Here is a 26132-nt window from a genome sequence, read left to right on the forward strand (position 1 = left end):
ACAAATTAAGTTGTTGGGTTTTTTGTGTTTTTATTTATTTTTGTTTGGGGAGGGTTGTGTAGTTATTTTAGGGAGAGGCGAGTTATTAGAAGGCATTATCTTGATTTTTTTATAAAATGCCAGTGTAAATTGTCATGTAATAATAACATTCAATTCTATATTAATAAAAAGTGGAACTATGTATACATGCCAAATGTACCAATGTGGGGTTAGACTGTTGATGGTGTGCCACTTTCATTCACTAACAAAACACTTTCATTGACAACATATTTGCATGATATGTATTTTAAGCAAGGGATGCATAGCTTCATATAAACATATAACAGAAATTTTGTGCATAGATTGCTTTGCAAACAGGTGTAAAAATTAAAATGATGTTAAGTTATGCAATTTTTATTCTTTTTTTCTTTCTTTTTTTTTTATTCAGCCTATATAAAGAATTTGGGAAATATAAAATTTTAAGCAGTGTCCTTTGTCTTGCAATATTTTACACACGGTCAGAAATTATAGTATAGAAGCAAAATTGCAGTGTTTCTCAAATACAGCAGGTGTGACAAAAATAAAGAAAAATGGTCAGATACCTTGATTATAGATATTAGTAAGGCCCCTGAAGGAACATAATGTCCAGATTCAGTATGAAAAAAGTTTAAATGTTTCTAAAATACAGGTATTTATAACTAATATAGCAGTCTTTATCAATCTCTGTACTGCAATTGTAATGCTAAACATAAAATGTTCGTCAATCCACTCCTACCTCTCCCCTGACCGTAGGAATGATATGACCCATTGAAATTTCCTTTACTGTTTGGATACGGGATGAGCGCACTTTTTCAGAAATTTATATCAATGATTAGTGACTTATAGCAGAGAAATGTGTTCCTCTACAGGTCGGTAATTATAATGAATGAATATGAGTGAGTGAACTAAATTTAATTCTGCAAAATCTATGAAAATAAAAAAAATATTCTCTATTCTGGTAGAGTTGGGTTATGGGTATGCATATGTTCAACTGGGCAATAGCTACAGTGAAAAGCATGTGCCAATGAACGAGTTTGTGGTTTATGGAAAAACATTATGTAGTGTATAAGCCTTTCAGATTAAATAAAAAAAATTCTGCTGTTTTTATCTAGAACCTTATTTTCAAGATGATGAATATGTTGCATATGTTACTAAATATGTAGCTTAACCCCTTAAGGACACAGGACATGTCATGATTCCCTTTTATTCCAGAGGTTTGGTCCTTAAGGGGTTAAAGGACCACTATAGTGCCAGGAAAACATACTAGTTTTCCTGGCACTATAGTGCCCTGAGGGTGCCCCCACCCTCAGGGACCCCCTCCCGCCGGGCTCTGGGGAGAGGAAAGGGGTTAAAACTTACCTTTCTTCAGCGCTGGGCGGGGAGCTCTTCTCCGCCGATCCTCCTCCTCTCCTCCCATTCGGCTGAATGCGCACGCGTGGCGCGCATTCAGCCGGTCTCATAGGAAAGCATTATCAATGCTTTCCTATGGACGCTTGCGTGCTCTCACTGTGATTTTCACAGTGAGAATCACACAAGCGCCTCTAGCGGTTGTCAATGTGACAGCCACTAGAGGCTTTGAGGGCTGGATTAACCCATTTATAAACATAGCAGTTTCTCTGAAACTGCTATGTTTATAAAAAAAAATGGGTTAACCCTAGCTGGACCTGGCACCCAGACCACTTCATTAAGCTGAAGTGGTCTGGGTGCCTAGAGTGGTCCTTTAATGTAAAAGTCCTATCTGTTGCTGGGACATCAGCTGATGGGGGGGACCTAATGTGCATGGGTGGCTTCAATGCTTTCCTTTTGGTATTTTTAACATGCCGGTCGTCCTCTTGCAAAGTGTGAGGGTGCTGAGCATGGTTTCATGGAGTTAAACTGTGAAACTCCAGGAAACACCTCTAGTGGCTGACTGGTAGACAGCCACTAGAGGTGGTCTTTTTTTAAAGGTATTAATTTTTATGCTTGAGAATAATAAAGGTAGCATATTATACACTTTAAAGATTGCAAAAGAAGAAATTACAAGACAAAATAAGTGTTTATGTCCATGAGCATATTTTGAGGAAAAGAAAAGTGAGTAAAATATTAGTAGTCGTAGAGGGAACCGCAAATTAAAAAATATATTTTTTTTTTGTAAATTGAAGATAAAAGCAATTCAGTACAGTGCTGGAGTTGTTGACATGAGACAAATAGATGCATATGCACTGAAATGAGAGGAGATACTAAGAGACAAATAGAGTATTAACGTAGCTATATTTTACCATTTAGGCAAGAACTATGTACCACATGCAGATGGGTATAAACAAGCCTGTTGCTCAATGGGAGATAACTTCAGATGCAGCTCTAAGGCTCAGTGACAGAGAGAGAGCGACCCTGAAATCTGCTGCTGCTTGCTGTGTTTCTTCTTCCACACAGCCTTGCCTCACAGGCCCCCAGGTATCCTGCTTGATTTGGCTCTCGGCGCCGCGGGTCTCAGCTCAGTTTTCACCGCTGCCTATAAGTACTTGAATAGTCCATTCAGGTGATGTTGGGGCGTGGACACCCATGGACATCAGACACACTTAGGAACATCCCCACTCGATTTAAGAGCACCATAGAGGACGGAAGATTAATTACTCACTAGAGGCAGTCTTTACCCTTTAATGTGACATTGCACAAGAGAATAGGTTAACATAGTGAAGGAGTTTAAGACACTCCAGGCACCCAGACCACTAAAGCCCATTGGAGTGGTCTGGGTGACAACTACCATCACCTTTAACCCTGCAAGGTAATTATTGCAGTTTTTATAAACTGCAATAATTACCTTGCAGGGTTAAGTCCTTCTCTAGTGGCTGTCTATCAGACAGCCACTAGAGGGTCTTCCAGTTTCTTAAAACACGAAAAGTGTTTGAAACGACGCTGGATGTCCTCACGCTATCCATGAGGATGTCCAGCGTCGCCGGAATCCCCATAGGAAAGCACAGAATAATGCTTTCCTATGGGGAGGTCTAATGCGCGCGCGGCCATTGCTGCGCATGCGCATTAGGTCTCCCCCCGTCGGCGTGGGAGGCGCGTGGGCAGAGCCTGATCCAGCTATCCTAGCTATAAGATAAGGCCAGAGACTGATGAGAGTATTTAGAAAATTAGAAAAAAAGAAAAGCATACAGGGTCAATTTCTTCCCTTATATGTTCTCACCTGCCATGCTAAATGGTTAGCAGTTATCAGCTGCTTAATTATTAAAGGACCACTATAGTGCCAGAAAAACATACTCGTTTTCCTGGCACTATAGGGTCTCTAGGTCCCCCTCCCGCCGGGCTCTAGGGTGAGGAAGGGGTTAAACACTCACCTTTTCTCCACCGCCGGGCTCCCTCAGCGGTGGGGACTCTCCGCCTCCTTTCCCTGTCATCGGCTGAATGCGCATGCGCAGCAAGAGCCGCGCGCGCATTCAGCCAGTCCATAGGAAAGCATTCTCAATGCTATCCTATGGACGCTGGCATCTTCTCACTGTGAAAATCACAGTGAGAAGCACCTCTAGCGGCTGTCAATGAGACAGTCGCTAGAGGCTGGATTAACCCATAGGTAAATTTACAGCAGAAAGGGTTAATCCTAGATGGACCTGGCACCCAGACCACTTCATTAAGGGACCACTCTAGGCACCCAGACCACTTCAGCTTAATGAAGTGGTCTGGGTGCCAGGTCCAGCTAGGGTTAACTAATTGTTTTATAAACATAGCAGTTTCAGAGAAACTGCTATGTTTATCAATTAGTTAAGCCTTCCCCCTAATCCTCTAGTGGCTGTCTCACTGACAGCCACTAGAGGCGCTTGCGTGATTCTCACTGTGAAAATCACAGTGAGAGCACGCAAGCGTCCATAGGAAAGCATTATGAATGCTTTCCTATGTGACCGGCTGAATGTGCGCGCAGCTGTTGCCGCGCGTGCGCATTCAGCCGACGGGGAGGAACGGAGGCGGAGAGGAGGAGGAGAGCTCCCCGCCCAGCGCTGGAAAAAAGGTAAGTTTTAACCCTTTTCCCCTTTCCACAGCCGGGCAGGAGGGGGTCCCTGAGGGTGGGGGCACCCTCAGGGCACTCTAGTGCCAGGAAAACGAGTATGCTTTCCTGGCACTAGAGTGGTCCTTTAAGCTGAAGTGGTCTGGGTGCCTATAGTGGTCCTTTAATGGTACTGAAAGCAAGAATCCAGAGATCACCTACCACCACACCCCTCACCCCCTAAAAAAAGGAAGCTAAACTAGAAAACAAACTGTTGGGAGTCCACAGAAGCCCTGTAAAGACCAGAGGAGATTATGTGTGTATATAGGCCTATTATCAGCATATCCTAAATTTAACATTCAAGTGAATAGTGAAACCGTAGTGAATTGAAAATCAAATTTGAAAAATTAGGGCATAATAGATGATTTGGAAAAATACTCAAGCTTGACTACATCAATCGCTAGATGAATTTTGCAACTCGGTTTTCCATTTACCATAGTGCACTTTTAAGGGAAATAAACCCTCAAATGTGGGGCTTAGGGTCTGTTACAGTCACCCAGTGGCATGTGTCTGTCCGGCCTATGACAGTGGTTAAGTAACCCAGTAAGTAAGGCTGAGGAGTCTCCACTCCATACTTTGTGAATTTGAGACGGCAGAGTTGCCAATATTCCAAATCACCAAGCCCAGTATATGCAAATATATTAAATGAAACAATTAACCACTTATAGTAATATGATTTTAAAAATATTGCCCCGACTTTCTTCATTCTTGTCCCAGTGTAGTACCCACACAATGGGTAGAATTGTTCTGCATTTGTTTCCAGCAAGGCAAGGACATTGAATGACATACTTGTACTGTGGGTTTCCGTAACTTTTTTTTCTGGTGCCTCCAGATGCCAAAAGGGTTAATCATAGTGAACTGTTGAGAATTACAAGTTTAGGACAAAATTCTCAAACAAGAAGAATTCCCCATGTTTTAAGAGCGTCTGTTTTGGTCTAAATGTGAAATACACTTTAATTTAATTCATTCATCTCTGACAACAAATGCATTTTAAATAATACTAGGCATTATATGTGTTCTGAAAAATATGTTAGTTTTCTAGGCCTAGAGTGCCTAATGCTATATATGCAGTAAGTTTCCTCTATGTTACTGAGTTTAAAGGGACAGTGTAAACACCATAGATACTTCAGCTCACGGAATTGGTTATGATACCTACATGTAACCACCCCCCCACCCCCCAATATTCAGGTTTAAATAGTTTTTGAATGGCTTACAACTTAATTAGGGCCCCTGGGTGCCCATAGGTCCCCCGCGATAGGTATGCAAAGCTGTAGCATAACTCCACATTAGCCCTACCAACTATAGTAGGGAAGAGTGTCAGTGTTAGACTGACTTTGCTCAGCTGACACTCTCAGCCTATGTTTTTCACTTATCGGCTATCTAGATCAAGCATAAGAATTAGCAAAAACAGCAGAGAGAGGCCAGGATGTAGGCTTTTGGGGTCCTTATTAAATGGGGAAACTTTTAAAAAAAAATGGTGGGACAGTGCAAGTAGACTCTATAGAACCATAATGAGATTGAGTAATTATGGTGCCTAGATTGTCCCTTTAAATATCCTCTGCTGTTTCACAATGATAGGCTACCTGTCAGGGGGGAGGAGTTAGGACTGCTTGAAATTTCAGTGCAGCATTCAGTTGTTGATCTGCTCACACTGACTTCTAGTTGCTCTCAAATACTACAACTCCACTCTGTGTTCTAAGTGAACATCTTCCTAGGTGAGTGTGGAATACGTCTACGTAAGTGGTTCTTTGTTCCTGTTTGTTAACAGATACACTGGTTAAAAATGCCACAAGGTAAATAACAAGTGTAGATTGTAGAGATGTAGATTTCAGGGTGCTAAACATGGTTTTGTATATATTCATCTCCCCCAGTGCAATGTGTTATTTCATGGAGCGGTTATGTGTTTGCTGATCTGCCTATAGGGGGTTTTTAAAAAAAAAATAAAAAAAATTTTTTTTACAAAACCTGTAACTGTAGCGAGTCAAAATACAAATGGCAAAATTTTAGGCTGAATTGGTGAATTCACAAAAAAATTTCAACCCACCAATAGTCAGACTGGCTATTTGAGTCTCAGTCTTGCAATTTGAACTTTGCTTGAGATTAGTGTGTTCTCACATGGTTATTCAATCAAGTGTGGCTAGTCAGACATTCATAATGAACTATTAAACTTGACATACACTATGAATCCCTAACTCCTTACACTTTACTCAATAGGCCTGGCTCTTACTAGTTTGGTAATCCCACAGCCCTATAACGTTACTAGTGTCTCAATGTCATCACTTTATTAATCAAAGTTGTGTGGTTTGGAGTTCCATCTTCCTTAACTAATTGACTTCATTCCTACAGCCTAGTGTTTTAATTACTGTAGGACAGCACTGTCCAGGAATCCTCCATTGCTGGGCTTTTTTTTTAGTCTTTAAAGTTTGATATTTTAACCTGTAGCAGGTCTACAAAAACACACCTTATGCCTAAATTGTGATTTTTATGGAAACCTTGTCTTATGAAATTTCAAACAGTTGTATGGCCAGAAGATATTTCTGAAATAACAGACCTGCAGAAGGTTTCCAATATGGTTATTTTTACTTATCTTTACTTGCAGCATTTCACACTCTAGTGCATAACCCTGCCTAATCTGCGTTGTTGGCTGCACACTGTCCCTTTAACCCCTTAAGGACCAAACTTCTGGAATAAAAGGGAATCATGACATGTCACACATGTCATGTGTCCTTAAGGGGTTAAAGACATTACTTTTCTTATTTTGTGTCCTACTGATGAAACCTCAGGGGACCTTGTGTGAATGTATGGGGTTTTTGTCACTAAATTCTGAAATTTGAATGTCAGCAAAAAAAAATGCTGACTTGGACAATTTCCCCCAGCTTGGGACTAGTCACCACTTGGATATTTTGGTCTGGAATTTGCACTGGTTTTCAGTTAACCACAACTTGCTGTTTAGTGAATAAACCCCAATGTTTCTCAGTCTCCCAGAAACATGCACATTTTGTCAGGTTTTCAGATTGTATACAAGACACAAAACGGTTTAATATGTCAATCTTCTTCTCAAATGGTTTAACAATAAACCTAGGCTGTAAAGTATATGCAGAGTGTGCTTGTTAAAGGGGCACTATAACCACTAGCGCTCACTGGAGTGCTTATTCTGCTAAGACTCTGTGAGCCCAGCTCCAGTTTTTAGTCAAACCACTTGAAAGCGGTTTCATTAAAAAAAAAACTAAATATATATAAAAAAAATAAAAAATTCCTAGGACTTAAATCACCTAGTCTTCTGCAGAATGGTTTTCTTTAGAAATGGCATTTCATACCAGCTTGGACTGCAGTGTTGGTACAGCCATTGAGTTTTTTCTTTCTTTTTTTTTTTTTTTTTTTTTGTCTATTACCACTTTTTAGTGGGAGCCACAAATATGGCTTACACCAAAGCCCTCTCCATTAGTTCTACCACTAAATAGAAATTCTTCTAGTACTTGTTGCAGTTAAAGGGAAACACCACCAGGGATTGGGTGGTGGGAGGGAGAGGGGACCTGCAGTGCCAGGAAAACTGATTCTTTTCCTGGCACTGCAGGTCCCCTCTCCCACCACCCAATCCCTGGTTGCTGAAGGGGTAAAAACCCCTTCAGTAACTTACCAGAGGCAGCGACTATGTCCCACGTCGCTGCTTCTTCCTCCGCTCCTTCCTCTGATTGCGTCGGCCGGTGGGCGAGACTGATCCCGCCCACCGGCCGGGGAGACCTAATGTGCGGCAATGCCGTATATGTGCATTAGCGCTCCCCATAGGAAAGCATTGAAAAAGCATTTCAATGCTTTCCTATAGGGAAATGAGCGACACTGGAGGTCCTCACACAGCGTGAGGATGTCCAGCAACGCTCTAGCACAGGTTTTCTGTGCTGTGGACAAGGAAGTGTGTGTGTGTGTGTGTGTGTGTGTGTGTGTGTGAAAAAAAAAAAAACTTGCAGGGTTAAGAGTAGTGGGAGTTGGCACCCAGACCACTCCAGTGGGCAGAAGTGGCCTGGAGTGTCCCTTTAAGACCTGACCCTGTCTCTTGTACACTATACACAGTATAATGTGGCTGTCTGGAGGGATGTTCTGGTGGAAAGTTTGAGAGACTGATAATCTGTTTCCAAATAAACACTGAATGGCATAATACTGTTAGCTGACACTGCAATAAAGTACACAAATATAGCACGTTGCATTTTCAGTTTATACAAATTGAAATTTTCCAAACTGGCTTTGTTGCCTTTGATACCATATGGTAGCCCAGGAATGAGAATTGCCCTATGATGGCATACCATTTGCAAAATTAGACAACCCAAGGTACTACAGATGGGGTATTGTCCACTATAGTCACCCAGGTTTTAACCCTGCAAAGAAACTTTTACATTGCAGGGTAAATCCAGCCTCTAGTGGCTGTCTCTTTGACAGCGGCTAGAGGTGCTTCTGCAGCACTAAATGCGAAAATCACATTGAGTAATGCTCTCCTATGGGCGGTTTGAATCCACTCGGGAGCTGATGTCGGAGGGGGAGGAGAGGTCACCGGTGCTGGATTAAGGTAAGTGTCTGAAGGGGTTTGAACCTCTTCAGCCCAGCGGTGTGGGGGGGGGGGGGGGGGGGGTTCAGATTTGTGTGAAAAATGCATCCGAAGAAGTGGGACTGCTGGAGCTCTCAGGCAGTCCCCAGGATCACAACCGCCAGTGAGGGATTGGCGGGGACCTTGTAAGTATTGACAGTGGGGACGTTCTAGGGTGCCCTGCAGTGTCTAGGACCGCCCCAATAAGGATGGCATAGAATGCCTGCTGTCCTTAGATTGACAGCTGTTAGAGCAAACTGGGGAACTTGCACATGTGGAGATATTGGTTACCTGTTATGGGGAAAACATATTAATTGCTGTAATTATTGCCCTGAAAATGCAACAAGTGTCAGCGACACTTTGATAAATCTCCCTCAGTGTCTCCAGAAATGTTAAATGTAGGCAACTATGGAACTGGGCATGTACTGCTGTATGTTTGCCTCCTCCGGTGTGGCAAGCTATCCTCCTTACTAAATATGTCTTGTGTTGTATCTTCAGTGTTGTGTTCAGCCTGTGGGCATTCTACAGGCATGCAGCCTTCACTTTGAGTTCACATACGCTACAAGTTCTTAAAGGGTGGCAGTGTATACATAATCCCTATTTTGGCCAATTCCTCTCACACTTTTTTCCTACCACTATATTCTATTTTCTAGGAACTATTGTTGGTGTATAACAGAGCTCTTGAGAAATAATATTCACAGTAATGTCTAAACTACAATAATTGTGATAAGACATCAGTCTGTGGGAAAAAGATACTGTTCCTTTTGTAAATTACATTTTAATTGCATAAATTATTAGTAAGCCACCTAAAATATCTCCAAACAGCTGACACACGAACACCCCTAAAATTTAAAGGGACTCTCCAGGCAGCTAAACAAGTTAAGCTTAAATTAAAGCTAATACGCTCAAAATACCTGTGGTTTGTTTCTCTTTCAATTCTGTGTAGTTTTCAGCAGTGTAACTCAACCTCGTTAGCCACCCCGTCTCACATTTGAACCTGTTCCTAATTGCAAATAGGCATGTGTTTTATCTAGTGTGAGGAATGCTCACTGCACAGATTGCACTGCAGCTAGAGCCCACATGTGCTCCCCTCCCTCCCTGTAATACAGTCTCCTCCAGTTCCTGTCAGCCAACCTCCCTACCCACCAGGGTTAACCCCTTGCAAGCCAACCTCCCTACCCACGTAGTGTTGACCCCCTACCCTGCTAGCCCCTGTTAATCAGCTTCCTGACAGACCACACCACACAGCTCTATAGGTATGTCTTTTATAAATACAGACCAACACATGACACTATACCGAACGTGGTGAGGAAGTGTGCGATGCTTGTAAGTTCTAATCGTGTCTGAATGCTGAGGAGGCGTGGGCAGGCATTGTGGGCATGTGTTGAGCTGAGTGAAAACTTGTGCACACCCAGTAAGGTGTGTCATTACTGATTCTCATAGAGAATCACTGGATCATGGCCATTGGACAGTCTGGCAGAAATCCAGGAAGCAGGGAGATGTGATATGAAGTCAGAGGAGGGACAGAGAATCTGATCATAGTAAAGATTAAAACAGGTACTTCTCAAGCTCATTTTTATACTATTTAGAGAAAAGGGCATTTAGTGAAACTTGGCCAGTGTTTCCTACAGAAGTGTCATGAACACATGTGTATTCCTTACAGTGGTGTACACACAACCCATGGGGCCCCGGTGCAAAAACTGATCCGTGGCCCCCCCCGCGAGCACGCTTACTCTGCGCGGGTTGGGGCCGCACACACGGCGGGCACCTGGTCCCAGGGCTGCGACCCCTGCGACTGCGGTATGTACGCCAGTGCATGCATAAACACATACACTTAAAGGACCACTACAGACACCCAGATCACATCAGCTCAATGAAGTGGTCTGGGTGCCAGGTCTCTCGTTTTAACCCTGCAGCTGAAAACATAGCAGTTTCAGAGAACCTGCTATGTTTCACTGAGGGTTAATCCAGCCTCTAGTGGCTGTCTCATTAAAAATCAGTGAGAAGATGCTGAACGTCCATAGGAAAGCATTGAGTAATGCTTTCCTATGGGCGGTTTGAATGCGCGCGTGGCTCTTGCCGCGCATTCGGAGCTGAGAGGCGGATCGGGGCGGAGAGATCCCTCATCGCCAAGAGTCCGGCGCTGGAGAAAGGTAAGTGCTTATGACACACACACGCACACATTGACTGACTGACAGACTTACAGACATACATACAAACACACTCTCTAACACGTGTGTTTTTTTTTTTTTTTTTTAATTTAATTCCCCCCCCCCCCCCCAGCCTCCTTACCTGTGGGAGAGCTGAGGGGATTCCCTGGGGTCCAGTGGTGTCACCCGGCTGGCTGGTCCTGCGGGCGCGCGAGGGAGCACTCTCCCCTGAGTGCTTCCTCTTCAGCTCCCTCACGCGCCGCGTACTGATACCGGAGCCGGAAGATGACGTCATCTTCTGGCTCCGGTATCGGTGTGGTGCGCGAGGGAGCACCCAGGGGACAGTGCTCCCGCGCGCCAGCCTGGTGACAGCAGGGCCAGCCTCGGGGGGCCCTGAGGTGGCTGGCTCTTGGAGTCCCCCAGGAGAAGAGGCTGGCCCAGTGGGTACATACCTGGGTTGCAGGGCGGCCGGGCCCCCTGGTGGGCCGGGCCCGGTCACAGCTGCGACCCTGGTATGTACGCCACTGATTCCTTACACCAGGCATAGGCAACCTTCGGCACTCCAGATGTTTTGGACTTCACCTCCCATGATGCTTTGTCAGCATTATAGGTGTAAAAGCACTATGGGGGATGTAGTCCACAACATCTGGAGTGCCAAAGGTTGCCTACCCCTGCCTTACACTATATAGTTTTTTAAACCACTGTTTAGGTGGTTGACCCCCCCTTACCTCAGGTTATAAAGGAGATTTCCAGATCTGCATGGGGCACTTGCGTCTGGCCCTGCCCCTAATCCATGTGCTTGGCTGACATTATCAGAATTATCTCAGCCAATCACAATGCTTTCCCATAGGAAAGCATTGGATTGGCTGGCCGAGACTGTAAATTCTGACTTCAGTTAAGGCAGTGGGGGTGGAGAAAAACACAGCCCTAGCTAATAATCTCATCATAGAGCTGCATTGAATCCAGCATCTCTGAAACCTCAGTGTCTCCATGCAAAGGGTGGAGACCCTTCACGTCAGTGCTGCACACTCTTGCCCTATGTGGTTCCTATCTAGACCTCTGCCATTAGCATATGGAATCCCTCGGCTCTGTCTGCTTCTGGTATTGACAGCTTCCCCAGCGTGCACAGTAAAGGGCTGCATACTGAAGTTACAAACTGTAACTTTTTTTTGATATTCTATATTGTACTTTTTTTCTTCCTCTCGCCACTTCTTGATCACATGTAGCTAATGGCATGGGGATATTTTGCAGAATCCTGCATGGATAACTGCAGACCATGCAACCTGATCAAACATTGAAGAGAGACCTTACCAGGGGTACTTTCTGATCACACTTGTCTCCTCTTTGGTGTCCTCCTTCTCTCCCTTCATCCCCTGCCCTAACACCAGTTGAGTGATTTCACCTTTTTCTCTGTCTATGACCTTCCCTGGCAGCAACTTTATTTATTTTTCTCTACTCTACCCGTGTATGTTTTCATTCCCAGGCATTATGAGTTCAGATCCACGTTATGGGGATGTCTGTCGTATTCCAACTACAGGAGCCTCTATGGTCACTGCCCAACAAGACAAGCTGACTTTTGTTGGTGAGTGTTTTTTTTTTTTGTGTTTTTTTATTGTTTTTAGCCTCCCTCTTCCCTCCCCCACCATTGAAATTGGAAGCTTGCATTAAATGCTCATAAGACATTGTGACATTGTGGGGCCAGCTCTTTTAATCTGGTCTCTCACTATAATAAGTGCTGCTCAGGGAGGTAGGGGAACTTTTCAGTTGTGCATTTCATGCTAGATTTCTCGATTCTTTCATTTTCTGTACGTAGGATGCTGGAATGTTTGATTTACTCCTTAAAGGAGCTCTGATTAGAAATGGGAGGGTAATGCTGCATGATGTCACCATGTATAGATAAAAATATCTATTCAGTTCTGATGATTGAAGCCTTTGCAAGCCCCCCCATATACTGGTAGACATTCGGCCTCGTCACAGTGAAATAACCAATCAGACTCTTCATTGAGAAACTTCTGAATCTGTCCCTCTGTGTGCACATGTCTCACATTGTTAAAGTCACAAACTGCAACAGTGTTCAGACAAAATGCTGGTCGGAGAGGGAGAGATCAGTCGTGCTAAAGTAGAGCACCTTCTACTTCCATAAACTCAAGGTGTTCACAAACTGTCTGACAGCCAGGGAGTTGGTTCATAAGTGCAAAATTCTCATAGAAAACCCCCTTTTTAAACTGGATCTAAAATAGGATGATACCTCACCCATAAAGCAATTCGGTAAACTGAACCAAAACCCTAGCCCCTTTAACTTGTAGAAACATGGCTGTAATTCCCCTCTCCTGTCCACGCAGGCTGTGAAACAAGACACCAATCTTTAATTTGCTTATGCCTAGATGACTAAAGAGAACCTAAGATTCCAATATTGCAATATTGGTCCCTCATTTGGCCCATGGACTTGGTTTGGGTCTGAGTAATCTGCCGTGAAAAACTGTTCCGAGCACGTGATAAAGTTCTGACGGGAAATCTTAAAGGACCACTATAGTGCCCTGAGGGTGCTCCCACCCTCAGGGTCCCCCTCCTGCCGGGCTCTGAAAAGAGGAAGGGGTTAAAATCTTACCTTTCTCCAGCGCCGGGTGGGGAGCTTTCCTCCTCTCCTCCATCCTAGCGACATCATTGGCTGAATGCGCATGCGCGGCAGGAGCCGCGCGCGCATTCAGCCAGTCTCATTGCGTCTTAGCACGCAAGCGCCTCTAGCGGCTAGCTGGACCAGGCACCCAGACCACTTAATTAAGCTATAGTGGTCTGGGTGCCTATAGTGGTCCTTTAACCATTAAAGGGAAACTATAGTGCCAGTAAAACCAACTTGAGGAGTTAACCCTAGCATGTAATTATTGCAGCTTATAAAAACTGCAGTAATTACATGCTTGGGGTTAAGGCTGATGGAAGTTTGCACCCAGACCACTTCAATGAGCTGAAGTGGTTTGGGTGTCTACAGTGTCCCTTTATGGTGCACTGAAACTACACATACACCTACCCCTCCCAACCCACCTCCTTCTATTAAAAAAAACAAGGGGCGGCCATGCCAGCAGGCTGCTAGTCACAATAGCTCCAAGGGAACTCGACTAATAATGGGGGGGGAAAAAAAACCATCAAAACCAGCCTGGAATCCCCTGGGAGTGTGATAGAGAGATAGATTTATACCCTGGCTGTGGGTACAAACAAATGGACATGTCCACCACTGGTACTATAACTGAGGCTGCAGCTAGAGATGGTCTTGATGCCCTAGTGTAGACAACAACCTAGCAAGCCACAACCTGCCTGGTGGTATAATATTTCCCTATTTGAATACTCCCCTTAAGATAAGCTATTGTTCCATATAAGCATAAGCCTGTATAACTGCAATTTACTCACTTGCCTAATGAAACCTAGGTCTTAAGCAAACCTATAATGAAACGTCTTGAAACATTAGCCTGAATAACCAATCATTGCCCCTGCTTCAAGTTTCTCTTGTAAATAAGCTGATCACTAGCATTGTGCAGGGTAGTTATGTAATTGAGTAAAGGAGAGAACAAATAGAGCCAGATCAGATACACTGAAAGGATGGGGGATAACAACCCCAAATATAAAGTGAAGAGACAGTGTATCTAGAAGATGATGTAAAATATATGCACCAATGGGGTGTCTAGATATACATAAGAGACTATCCAACAAGGTAAATCTACGAAAAAAAATAGAAAATAATAAAACTTTATTAAACACTTAATAATAATAATAATACAGAAAAACCCAAAATAGTGCCAAGTGCATTCACCCAAAAGTGATCTAAGAATAGGTGTGAACACGGACCTGTAATCAAATAGTCTAGATATTATGAGAACAAAAATATACACCTAGATAAAAGTGGTCCATGGAGCCCTATGTGGAAACTGCTATTGTCAGTTTATAGTATAGACTATGATTAAGTCTATATAGTCTTGGGCAGAAAGTATCGATATGGTGACTAGAAGATCGGTAATCTATTCAATAGTCTGTCCCAGCTCCCATCCGTTAAACAAGAACAATTCCCAAGTAATGACAGGAAAAAGTGCTCATGAGTTGAACTAGTCCATTTGATACTATATAAGGACTACTAAATGTGTTCAATTCAAATGAACATCATGTCTAAAGTTATAATTTTTAAACTGAGGCAATTAAGCACTAGGTAGAGGGAATATCGATAGTCTGCCTACGTAACTACAATGTGAAAGTGAGTTTAAAAATGTGCATTTAATTTATGTGACATGACACTGTACAACTGCATGTATATCTTGGTTGGCTCTGCTGTCGTGGCACTTCGAACCGTATTGTATTTTCTCTGCACGAAAAAATAAAGAATAAAAAAAAAAAAACTCTTGTTTAAAATATCCCACATAAGGTTGAAATTATTTTAATTTTATTTTCTTTTACTATATAGGTGTTACAGCATCTGAGTATTTGGCTCATGCAGACTTAGAAACTATTAACACATTAAAAACTAAAATTGACTCTGTGGCTAACAAAAAAGAAATGGATGCAGCTGTCATTGCCGCAGTAATATCACGTGAAACTCGGGGTGGAAGAACTCTGGAGAATGGATGGGGTAACAATGGCACTGCTTGGGGGGTGATGCAGGTAAGTTATGAATTGTCTGGGTCGAGCTAAGAGGTTCTATTTGAACATCGATAATACAAAAAGGTAACCAAAAGGTAAAAATTGAAGCAAGAAACTAGATGATGCTAGATTTTCTCTATGAAAATTACACAATTACAAGTCATCGGGGAAAACACTGGATCCCTCAGTAAATCTAGACTGTGCTGGATAGGGATGTCTGCAACTACTTGACAGCAACATGATTATTTTAGTGCTTAAAGGGACACTATAGTCACCTGAACAACTTCAGCTTAATGAGGTTGTTTAGGTGAGTGCTACAGCTACCCGGAGCCTTTTTCTTGTAAGCACTGTATTTTCTGAGAAAATGCAGTGTTTACATTGGAAGCTTGGAACACCTCTTGTTGCAGTCAATCAGACGGCCACCAGAGGGACTTCCGAGTTCAGAGGCCCTAAAAAGGCCTCTCGTCCGATGCATTCTGGGTGAATGCATCAGACGGGCTATCAGCACACAAAGCACTGTGAACGCGCTTTGTGTGCTGACAGCCTGTCAGCACTGCTGTGGGCGTGGCTTCAGCTGATAGCTGAAGCCCGAACCCACAGGGATGCTGTCCGGCCACAATAGTGGTTGAACGGGGGGGGGGGGGGACGGACCTACTCTCCTCCCCCCCCCCCCCCCCCCCCCGGCCCCCACCCCTGAGCGGTGAGTGGGGGCCCTAAAAATAAGGGTGGCACATACTGCCCCCCCGGCCCCCACCCCTGTGCGGCGGGTGGGGGCACTAAAATTATCAATAAGGGGGGACCTATTGTCCCCCCCCGGCCCCCACCCCTGTGCGGTGGGTGGGGGCCTTAAAATAAAAAATAAGGGGGGGACATACTGCCCCCCCCCGGCCCCCACCCCTGTGCGGCGGGTGGGGGCCCTAAAATTCACAATAAGGGGGGGGGGGCCTACTGCCCCCCCCGGCCCCCACCCCTGAGCGGTGGGTGGGGGCCCTAAAATTCACAATAGGGGGGGGACCTACTGTCCCCCCCGGCCCCCACCCCTGTGCGGCGGGTGGGGGCCCTAAAATTCACAATAAGGGGGGGGGCCTACTGCCCCCCCCCCGGCCCCCACCCCTGAGCGGTGGGTGGGGGCCCTAAAATTCACAATAAGGGGGGGGGACCTACTGCCCCCCCCCCCGGCCCCCACCCCTGAGCGGTGGGTGGGGGCCCTAAAATTCACAATAGGGGGGGGGACCTACTGTCCCCCCCCCGGCCCCCACCCCTGTGCGGCGGGTGGGGGCCCTAAAATTCACAATAAGGGGGGGGACCTACTGCCCCCCCCGGCCCCCACCCCTGAGCGGTGGGTGGGGGCCCTATAATTCACAATAGGGGGGGGACCTACTGTCCCCCCCCGGCCCCCACCCCTGTGCGGCGGGTGGGGGCCCTAAAATTCACAATAAGGGGGGGGACCTACTGCCCCCCCCCGGCCCCTACCCCTGAGCGGTGGGTGGGGGCCCTAAAATTATCAATAGGGGGGGACCTATTGTCCCCCCCCGGCCCCCACCCCTGAGCGGTGGGTGGGGGCCCTAAATACAAAGGGGGTGGGGACCCTAGTTAACCCTCTCCCCCCCCCCCCAAAAAAAAAAAAAACTTATCTCCCTACCTACCCCCCTCACCCTAAAAATAATGAGGGGGGACCCTTTAACTAAAAACCTGTAAAGAAAAAAAAAATAAGATAAAAACAACTTACCATTCGATGTTTTCTTTCTTCTAAAATCTTCTTTCTTCAGCCCCAAAAAAGGCCAAATAAAAATCCATAATAACCGACGCAATAAAAAAAAAAAAAAAAAAAACCCGAGCGCAAAAAAAATAATCCATCTTCACCCATGGAGGGCTCCGCGCAGACTGAGCTCCGCAGGGCGGGGGAAGGCTTATAAAGCCTTGCCCCGCCCTGCAATTAGGCTAAGAACACTCTGATTGGTGGGTTTAAGCCAATCAGAGTGCTCTTTGTCATTTTACAAGCGTGGGAAAGTTCTTTGGAATTTTCCCACGCTTGTAAAATGACACAGAGCAATGTGATTGGATGGCTTGAAATCCATCCAATCACAGTGCTCTTTGTCATTTTACAAGCGTGGGAAAGTTCTTTGGAATTTTCCCACGCTTGTAAAATGACACAGAGCACTGTGATTGGATGGATTTCAAGCCATCCAATCACATTGCTCTGTGTCATTTTACAAGCGTGGGAAAATTCCAAAGAACTTTCCCACGCTTGTAAAATGACAAAGAGCACTGTGATTGGATGGCTTGAAATCCATCCAATCACAGTGCTCTTTGTCATTTTACAAGCGTGGGAAAATTCCAAAGAACTTTCCCACGCTTGTAAAATGACACAGAGCACTGTGATTGGATGGCTTGAAATCCATCCAATCACAGTGCTCTGTGTCATTTTACAAGCGTGGGAAAATTCCAAAGAACTTTCCCACGCTTGTAAAATGACAAAGAGCACTCGGATTGGCTTAAACCCACCAATCAGAGTGTTCTTAGCCTAATTGCAGGGCGGGGCAAGGCTTTATAAGCCTTCCCCCGCCCTGCGGAGCTCAGTCTGCGCGGAGCCCTCCATGGGTGAAGATGGATTATTTTTTTTTGCGCTCGGTTTTTTTTTTTTTTTTTTTAATTGCGTCGGTTATTATGGATTTTTATTTGGCCTTTTTTGGGGCTGAAGAAAGAAGATTTTAGAAGAAAGAAAACATCGAATGGTAAGTTGATTTTATCTCATTTTTTTACAGGTTTTTAGTTAATGGTCCCCCCTCATTATTTTTAGGGTGAGGGGGGTAGGTAGGGAGATATTTTTTTTTGGGGGGGGGAGGGTTAACTAGGGTCCCCCCCCCTTTGTATTTAGGGCCCCCACCCACCGCTCAGGGGTGGGGGCGGGGGGGGACAATAGGTCCCCCCCCTTATTGATAATTTTAGGGCCCCCACCCGCCGCTCAGGGGTGGGGGCCGGGGGGGGGACAGTAGGTCCCCCCCCTTATTGATCATTTTAGGGCCCCCACCCGCCGCACAGGGGTGGGGGCCGGGGGGGGACAGTAGGTCCCCCCCCCTTACTGATCATTTTAGGGCCCCCACCCGCCGCTCAGGGGTGGGGGCCGGGGGGGGCAGTAGGTCCCCCCCCTCATTGATAATTTTAGGGCCCCCACCCGCCGCACAGGGGTGGGGGCCGGGGGGGGACAGTAGGTCCCCCCCCTTATTGATAATTGTAGGGCCCCCACCCGCCGCTCAGGGGTGGGGGCCGGGGGGGGGGACAGTAGGTCCCCCCCCTCATTGATAATTTTAGGGCCCCCACCCGCCGCTCAGGGGTGGGGGCCGGGGGGGGGGGACAGTAGGTCCCCCCCCCTTACTGATCATTTTAGGGCCCCCACCCGCCGCACAGGGGTGGGGGCCGGGGGGGGGACAGTAGGTCCCCCCCCTCATTGATAATTTTAGGGCCCCCACCCGCCGCACAGGGGTGGGGGCCGGGGGGGGACAGTAGGTCCCCCCCTCATTGATAATTTTAGGGCCCCCACCCGCCGCACAGGGGTGGGGGCCGGGGGGGGGACAGTAGGTCCCCCCCCCCTCATTGATAATTTTAGGGCCCCCACCCGCCGCACAGGGCGGGTGGGGGCCCTAAATTATTATTGATAATTTTAGAAAGCGAGCTGAGCTGTCAGTCAGACAGCTCAGCTCGCGAACGCGCATTCCGCGCACATGCGCGGTAAAGCGCTCAGGTTCTTCATAGGGCGGCATTCAATGCCGCTCTATGAAGAACGCGATTGGTCCAGCGCGAAGCCGTCCCATTGGGCCCCGCGATTTCGTCATTTTGACGAAAAAGGGGGCGCGGCCTAGCGGGGAGCTCGGCGCTGGAACGGAGGTAAGTTTTTAATATAAAACCACCGATTTTTTTTTTTTTAATGAATGAAAGTTCATATAAAAGCAAGAAGGAAGGCTGGGGGACCTGTCTTTCTTGCTTTTATATGGTGACTATAGAGTCCCTTTAATCTAACAATTCCACAGTGCTGCAGCAGAACATTCTGACACAAAAGTAGATTTAACTTGATACGGTGTCTACTGTTTATATAAGAAGTCTTGTTTTATTTCTAGGTTGATAAAAGATGGAATACTCCTCGAGGAGAGTGTGACAGTGAAGAGCATATTGCTCAAGCAACAAATCTCATAATTGAAAAGTTTAATTCCATGAAGAGGAAATTTCCAACGTGGTCTAAAGATCAAATTCTAAAAGGTAAAGATTACAGACAAACTGTGTGTGTCCATCCGTCCGTCCATCCAAGGGTAGGCAACCCACAACAAACCCCCTCCCCCTCCCCCCAAAAAAGAATTATGTTATTAAATATCTTTAAATACAAACTTTTACAATCTGATAACAGAAGTTTTCAATTTTATCTAATCTCATTAATATGGGCTAGTTTCTCCTAGGGGGCGTTTGGGCACTGAAAGAAGCAAGAGACAGGTTTGATACAAAATAAGTAAACTGTCTAAAGTAGCTTTGCTAGTTTGAGGATAACAATTCAGTATTTTGAATCCACCACTTCTGATTATCACGGCAATGGCCGCTGGGTGATACACACACCAGCTGCATACTTTGCATCCCTGGACTTCACCTCTGACTTTACCTTTGATACATCCAGCTCCCTTGCTTCAGGAGTTCTTACTAGTGAACTTGCGAGTGGGCGTCCTAAGGTCTGCAGAAATCTGGGCATCGGGCAACTTTTAAAATAAATTCTCCTTTCCCTGGTGGTCACTGGGTCTGTGCCATGTGCCGGCTGTCAAATATGTGGGGACTAGTTGTTCCTTAAAGGGACACTTTAGGCACTCAGCCCATTAAAGTGGTCTGGGTGCCAACTCAAACACCCTTAACCCAGAGCATGTAACTATTGGAGTTTATTTTTTTTATTTTATAAACTGCAATAATTACCTTGCAGGGTTAAGTCCTCTAGTGGCTGTCTACCAGACTTTTGGTCATCTAAACAAACTCTCGCTATGAATGAGGACCTCCAGCGTTGCCGGAATCCCCACAGAAAAGTATTGAATAATGCTTTCCTATGGGAAGATCCTAATGCGAGCGTGGTCATTGCCGCACATGCGCATTAGGTCTGTGGCAGGGGAGGAGCATGGGCTGAGCCAGTGCAGAGGGACATCAGAGCTGGACCCAAGTAAGTGACTGGGTTATTAACCCCTTCACCACCGTGTGAGGGGTACTTGACAGAAGGGGAAGCTACAGTGCCAGGAAAATTAGTTTGTTTCCCTTTAACTTAGATTAGCAGAGGGACCAACCAACATATGCACATTTCCTGCTACCCCATATTTATGCTTGTATTAAAAGCTGGATATCAGCTTTTTACTCATAAAACTAGGGCTACAGCACAAATATATCAAGGAATGTGTTACTATGTTAAAAGTTTGAACAGTAAACTCTAGTGATTTTTGAAATATCAAACACTTTTTAGACAATTTATGTATTTCTTATTAAACCTCTCCTCTCCCTTTTTTTTTTTTTTTTTTTTTTTTTTTTTTTGTCTCTTACTCTTACTCTCAAATTACTGAATGCTATCTTGCCACACGTGGTCCGAGACATGATGGCCACACGCAATTTGTGGTAAATTTGTTGAGATTTATTTTGACCCACAATTTTTTCCTCTTTGATGGCCAGTTCTACCACCAGGTGCAGGGGACTGCTATGGGCACGTCTTGTGCCCCATCATATGCCAACCTGCACCTGGGATGGTGGGAAGAAAATGTGGTGTTCTCTGACACCAATGCTGATTTCACAAAATGTCTTTTTGTGGAAGAGATTTATCGATGTCCTCGTCTGGATAGGCACGGAGGACTCTTTCAGGTCCTTTGTGGAAAATCTGAACTTGAATGATCTCAATCTGAGATTCACGTTTGAGATTGGAGGAACTACACTGAATTTTCTAGACTGCACCTTCAGTATCTCTAAAGACTTGGCTATTGATACTACCCTCTATAGGAAGCCCACCTCAACAAATACCATGTTGAGGTGGGATAGCTACCACCCGACCCCCCCTCAAAAACGGGATTCCAGTCGGACAGTACCTCAGTTTAAGGAGAAATTGCTCAGCTGAGGAGGAATTCATTAACCAAGCCAAACTCCTCAAAATGAGATTCAATGAGAGGGGCCCCAATCGCTGCCTTAAGAGGGCGTATCAAAGGGCTTTATTGAGCAATAGGGATGACCTCTTAAAAGACAAGGCAGCACCATCCAAACAGGAACCCATTCGTTGCATAGCAACGTTTGACGCTGGATGGGATCAGTCTAAACGAATACTGGGTAGGTTTTGGCCCTTGATCTCTCAAGACCCCCAACTTAAGGGAGTTGTGACTCAGTTTGTTTCTCTTGCTGCACGTAGAGGGAAAAATTTAAAAGATGTTCTGGTCTCCAGCCATCTATCCTCAAGATGCGCCACCACTAACTGGCTGTCAGTGCAGGGTACCTACCAATGCGGTAAATGTGTAGCCTGCCCATTTATGATGAAAAATTCTAAAATACTCCCAAATCTGATAATTCTGTATGTCAAGTGAAACATTTCTTTAACTGCAACACGAAAGGCATTATATACCTATTGACCTGTGTATGTGGACTTAGGTATGTGGGGAAAACCATACGCCCCTTTAAGAGGCGTGTGATGGAACACATACACTCAGTCAGAAACCTCAAAGATACCCCTGTCGCAAGACATATTAGGAATTACCATCAGGGCGACACGAGAGGGGTGAAATTTGCAGGGATTGAGAAAGTCCTACTGGGTCGTAGAGGGGGTGACCTGGATCGCACTCTCCTCAGAAGAGAATCCTTCTGGATTTACAGCTTCAATACACTGACCCCTAACGGTCTAAATGAGGGGTTTACATTTACTCCCTTCATTGAAAAATGAATTACACTGTGCATTACTTTTTACCACCAGTAATGTATTTGCCCTATACTGTATATACTTTGTAAATACTTTTGTTATACTTTATGTAACTTGGATCACATAGGTCTGTCCCTTTAAGAGTTGGGAGTCTTGGTGGCTGTCACCTTTAAGACAGAAGAGGCTCTGATGCTGTCACTCTAATGACCATTAATAGTCCCATTTCTATATGTTTTATTGTATCATTATTACTATTATTTTGGATGCAGTCTTAAGTGAATAAGACTTTATCATATATTCACTGCATCCTTGTGTATTTATAGGGAGTTGTTTATTCCTCCCGTATTGATTTTCTAGTGGCATATAGTTTAGGGGGGTTTTTTCGTAGTAAGCACCGTTTAGGTGCTTAAATGCATTTGCATATTCTGTCAATCAGCCCATGACGTAATCAAATGTGCGGCACTGATTTGAACGCCGTTTTTCGGCGCGAACAGGTCAGCCACTCCCTCCTCATGTTGCCGGTTCGTCGGGTATAAAAGAACCGGCAGGAGGACAGAACGTCACTTTTACCTCTGACGAAGGCGCATTTAGAAGCGCTGAAACGCGCGTTAGGTAGTTGAGTCGGTAGTGTTTCCAGTTTGAGTCTTTAGTCTAGCTAGACTGGTCGCTCTTTTTCGGGTGATTGGAGGTTGTTCACAAGGGGTGATCGGGGTTAGGTGTTCCTGTTGGCTGCTCGGCTAGCAGAGTTAATATTCCCTCTGCTCTAGGAGGGTGATTTCCTTTATGCACACTATATGCAAGTTTAGAGCTTTCAACCGGCAATTTATTTAGCCGGTTTTACACTCATTTCATATGCTCCACGTATATGCAAGTTCAGAGCTTTACTGGCAATTTGTTTAACCGAAGTTACACTCATTTCATATGTTCCACGTAGGTGGTCTCCTGATAATACGCAGTAGGGGAGCTCCTATGGTTATAGGGTTTTTGCAACATTGTGTACCCTTTAGTGTAACTTTGGCATTGAGCCTACTTATTAGCTAGTGTGCTAAAGCCTTTCTATATTGGTGATCCTTCCCACTCTAAGAGCTATAGAGGGCATTTTCAGCCTTACTCTGACTCCCTCCCTCCACCACCCCTTTTACATTGGCTTGTACCAGTTTGGACTTTGATTCTCCTCCTATAGGTGGTTTTTAAGGACGACGTATCTATTTTTCTATAATTGCTATTGTCCATTACCACAGTTATTTAGGAACCACTACTTATTCTATTTTTTCATTTTTTATTTATTTTTTGGTTATCCGTTTGTTACCACTATCATTATTTATGTTCACATTGTCTTATTGCATTCCCATTAAAGGTTAAGTTTTATCATTACTACTAGGAAGGGGTTTCCTACATGGTCGATCTAGAATAGAGATTAGGAGTTTTCCTATCTCTTTCTTTATCTTCCTCTTTTTCCTTTTTCTCCTTAATACGTATGTAAGGGTTACCCCCTTTTCCAGGATTCCCCAGACACACTCATAGGCTGGTTGCCATAGGCAACTGGCTTGTTTGTTTTTACTCTCAAATTAGTAGTGGACTCACGCCTATGTATAGTAAACATACATTTTTGTATAGAACCCCTGTAGCAGGGATAGGCAACCTTCTGCACTGCAGATGTTTTGGACTACACCTCCCATGATGCTTTGCAAGCACTGAGAGATGTAGTCCACATGTGGAGTGCCAAAGGTTGCCTACACCTGCCCTATAGGATAATTTTTAACTATCAGTTATATTTTAGGAGGAGAGACTTGAATGTGTAGATTTGGTTATGGGTTCCATTAATGGAGTTTGTTTTGTGTTTTTTGTTTTTTAGGTGCTCTAGCAGCATACAATATGGGTGATCAAAGCGTCAAGAGCTTTGAAGAAGTGGATCGACTCACCACAGGACAAGATTATGCTAATGATGTTGTGGCACGTGCACAATATTTCAAGAGGAATGGATATTAATGCCCAAAAATTATCCAGAGCCCCAGAAGTTATTACAAAAATATCTTATAATAAATTTACACTAAAACATGGCACCATTTTATGATTTACTGGAAAGAACACAATCCACAAAGCCTATTCTCATAGTGTCTGATTTAATATTGTTGGGTACACTCTTAAAATTATGAAAAACCTAAATTTGTGATATTTTCATATTAAAGAGAAAATTAAACTTTTTTTTCATAATGTTAAATATGTATTTGGAAAGTGTATCAAACCATATTAAATTAGGTCATGTCAAAAGTTGGTCTGGAAAAATGGATGTACTCCCCTTCTTTCCCACCCCTGCCCCCATTGTCGGAAATATACTTGGTTCTAGGGTCTGTTACAAACTTGAATTTAATCCATATAAACATAACTGGTCAGTTTTAGAAAGTGGAAATATGCATAACCTAAGTTTCTATTCTGCATTAATATTGTGTTCGGAGGGTGGCATTTCAGGATTTTTTCTTTTTTTTTTTTTTCTTTTTCCCAATCCATTAACTTTAGTGAGCTTGTTCTGAGGTGCTGAATGAACTGGTGTGTACCAGGAAACTCTTGATAACCAGAATCTCGCCTGCTACAATTATAGCCTTTTTCCAGGTCACCTGCTGAATTGGTTGTGTTGTTTTGTTTTTTTTTTTTGTCAGATTTGCATAAACTGGGATTATGCTTTGATCACTGGCACACTTCTTTGATTTGTTTAATGAGCTACAAATGAAAAACTAAGACAACTCTAAATTTACTCCCAGCCACCATATTTGCCTGAACTTCTTTGAATTCATACCTGACTCATTTTGTTTGTTCTTGTATTTTTGTTTTATCCATGTATTCATTGAATTACCTGTTGAAATACAAATGATCCAATTGAGGCCATGTCCATTTATTTTTGTGAGTGAATGTTTTTTTTTTTTTTTTTTTTTTTTTTTTTTTATATTTATTTGGTGTCTGGGGGAGGGGAATGGACTAAGCTAGTACTAAAACAATTTACATTTTTCAGTTACAAACAGAATTATTCACTAAAGTTGAAATGGTTCGTACTGAATAGGACAAAATCCCAACACTGATGGAATTTATCTGTCTGGATTTTGTGTATCTCAATATAAATCCATGCCTGTATTAAGAGATCTGAACGCTTTGACATCGCTAGCAGCCAAATATAAAGTATTAAAAAAAAATAATCAGTGTGAGGGTTAATTATGTGGTAGCTGGCCTGCGCTTGCTAGTGGTGGATTGTTTATCAGACGTCTCCTTTCTTATTGGCTCCAAACCAAATTAATCATACTTGCCAAAGAATGAGCTCTGATGGCAAGAAAAATCTTTGTGTTTTTTTTTTTTTTTTTTTTTTTTAATTTTTTTTAAGGCTTTGGAGTATAACCAATAGCACTCAACACCCAAGTCTCAAAGTGAGTCATTAGGTTCCCATTGTAACACACCCCCCACCCACTAACTTTACTATTCAGGGTAAGAATCAATCCTAGACAACGTGAAAGAAAGGAGAGATGGTAGAGGAAGATAGTGTGCTTACTGAATCAAACTAAAACATGAAACTTGAAATATATGGTCAGGAAATGCCTTCTTTGAAGACCATAGAAAGGGGATTATTTTATTTTTCCTTTGATATTGGCCAACTACATAGTGAAAACAGGATTAGAATATAGTAACAATGCAAACAGTTTCTTATTCAGAAATCTCATTATATGAACAGTTTGTAAGGAAAAGCAGGTAAAGTACAGATGTTTAGATGGGATAGGCTACTAGATGAGTTAGACTTCAAGTTATGCTATACATTGAGTAACAGGGTGGTATCAATAAGAGTAGGTAAACATGCAT

At 44.1% G+C, this 26132-nt stretch overlaps 1 protein-coding gene across 3 annotated transcripts; it reads left to right on the top strand.

Annotated features, from left to right (window-relative positions):
• The first annotated feature begins 5717 nt into the window (after window positions 1-5717).
• LOC134594507 (lysozyme G-like) lies at window positions 5718-24492 on the top strand. Of its 3 annotated transcripts, none has more exons than XM_063444647.1 (5): window positions 5718-5757; window positions 12252-12350; window positions 15213-15409; window positions 19504-19642; window positions 24148-24492. In XM_063444647.1, the coding sequence occupies exons 2-5, from the start codon at window positions 12257-12259 to the stop codon at window positions 24279-24281; spliced, it is 564 nt and encodes a 187-aa protein (XP_063300717.1). In that variant the 5' UTR covers window positions 5718-5757; window positions 12252-12256; the 3' UTR covers window positions 24282-24492. The 3 variants fall into 3 exon arrangements, with proteins under 3 accessions (XP_063300717.1, XP_063300715.1, XP_063300716.1); XM_063444645.1 differs by lacking the exon at window positions 5718-5757 and adding an exon at window positions 10048-10175; XM_063444646.1 differs by lacking the exon at window positions 5718-5757 and adding an exon at window positions 12134-12155.
• The last annotated feature ends 1640 nt before the right edge of the window (window positions 24493-26132 follow it).

Source organism: Pelobates fuscus, chromosome 1, assembly GCF_036172605.1.
Source record: "Pelobates fuscus isolate aPelFus1 chromosome 1, aPelFus1.pri, whole genome shotgun sequence".
NCBI classification, from domain to species: domain Eukaryota; kingdom Metazoa; phylum Chordata; class Amphibia; order Anura; family Pelobatidae; genus Pelobates; species Pelobates fuscus.

Excerpts from the sequence above, each read along its gene's own strand:
- LOC134594507 (XM_063444647.1), top strand. The coding sequence starts at position 12,257 with ATGAGTTCAGATCCACGTTATGGGGATGTCTGTCGTATTCCAACTACA. Across the intron at positions 12,351-15,212 it reads AGACAAGCTGACTTTTGTTG|GTGTTACAGCATCTGAGTAT; the intron begins GTGAGTGTTTTT and ends TTTACTATATAG. Across the intron at positions 15,410-19,503 it reads CTGCTTGGGGGGTGATGCAG|GTTGATAAAAGATGGAATAC; the intron begins GTAAGTTATGAA and ends TTTTATTTCTAG.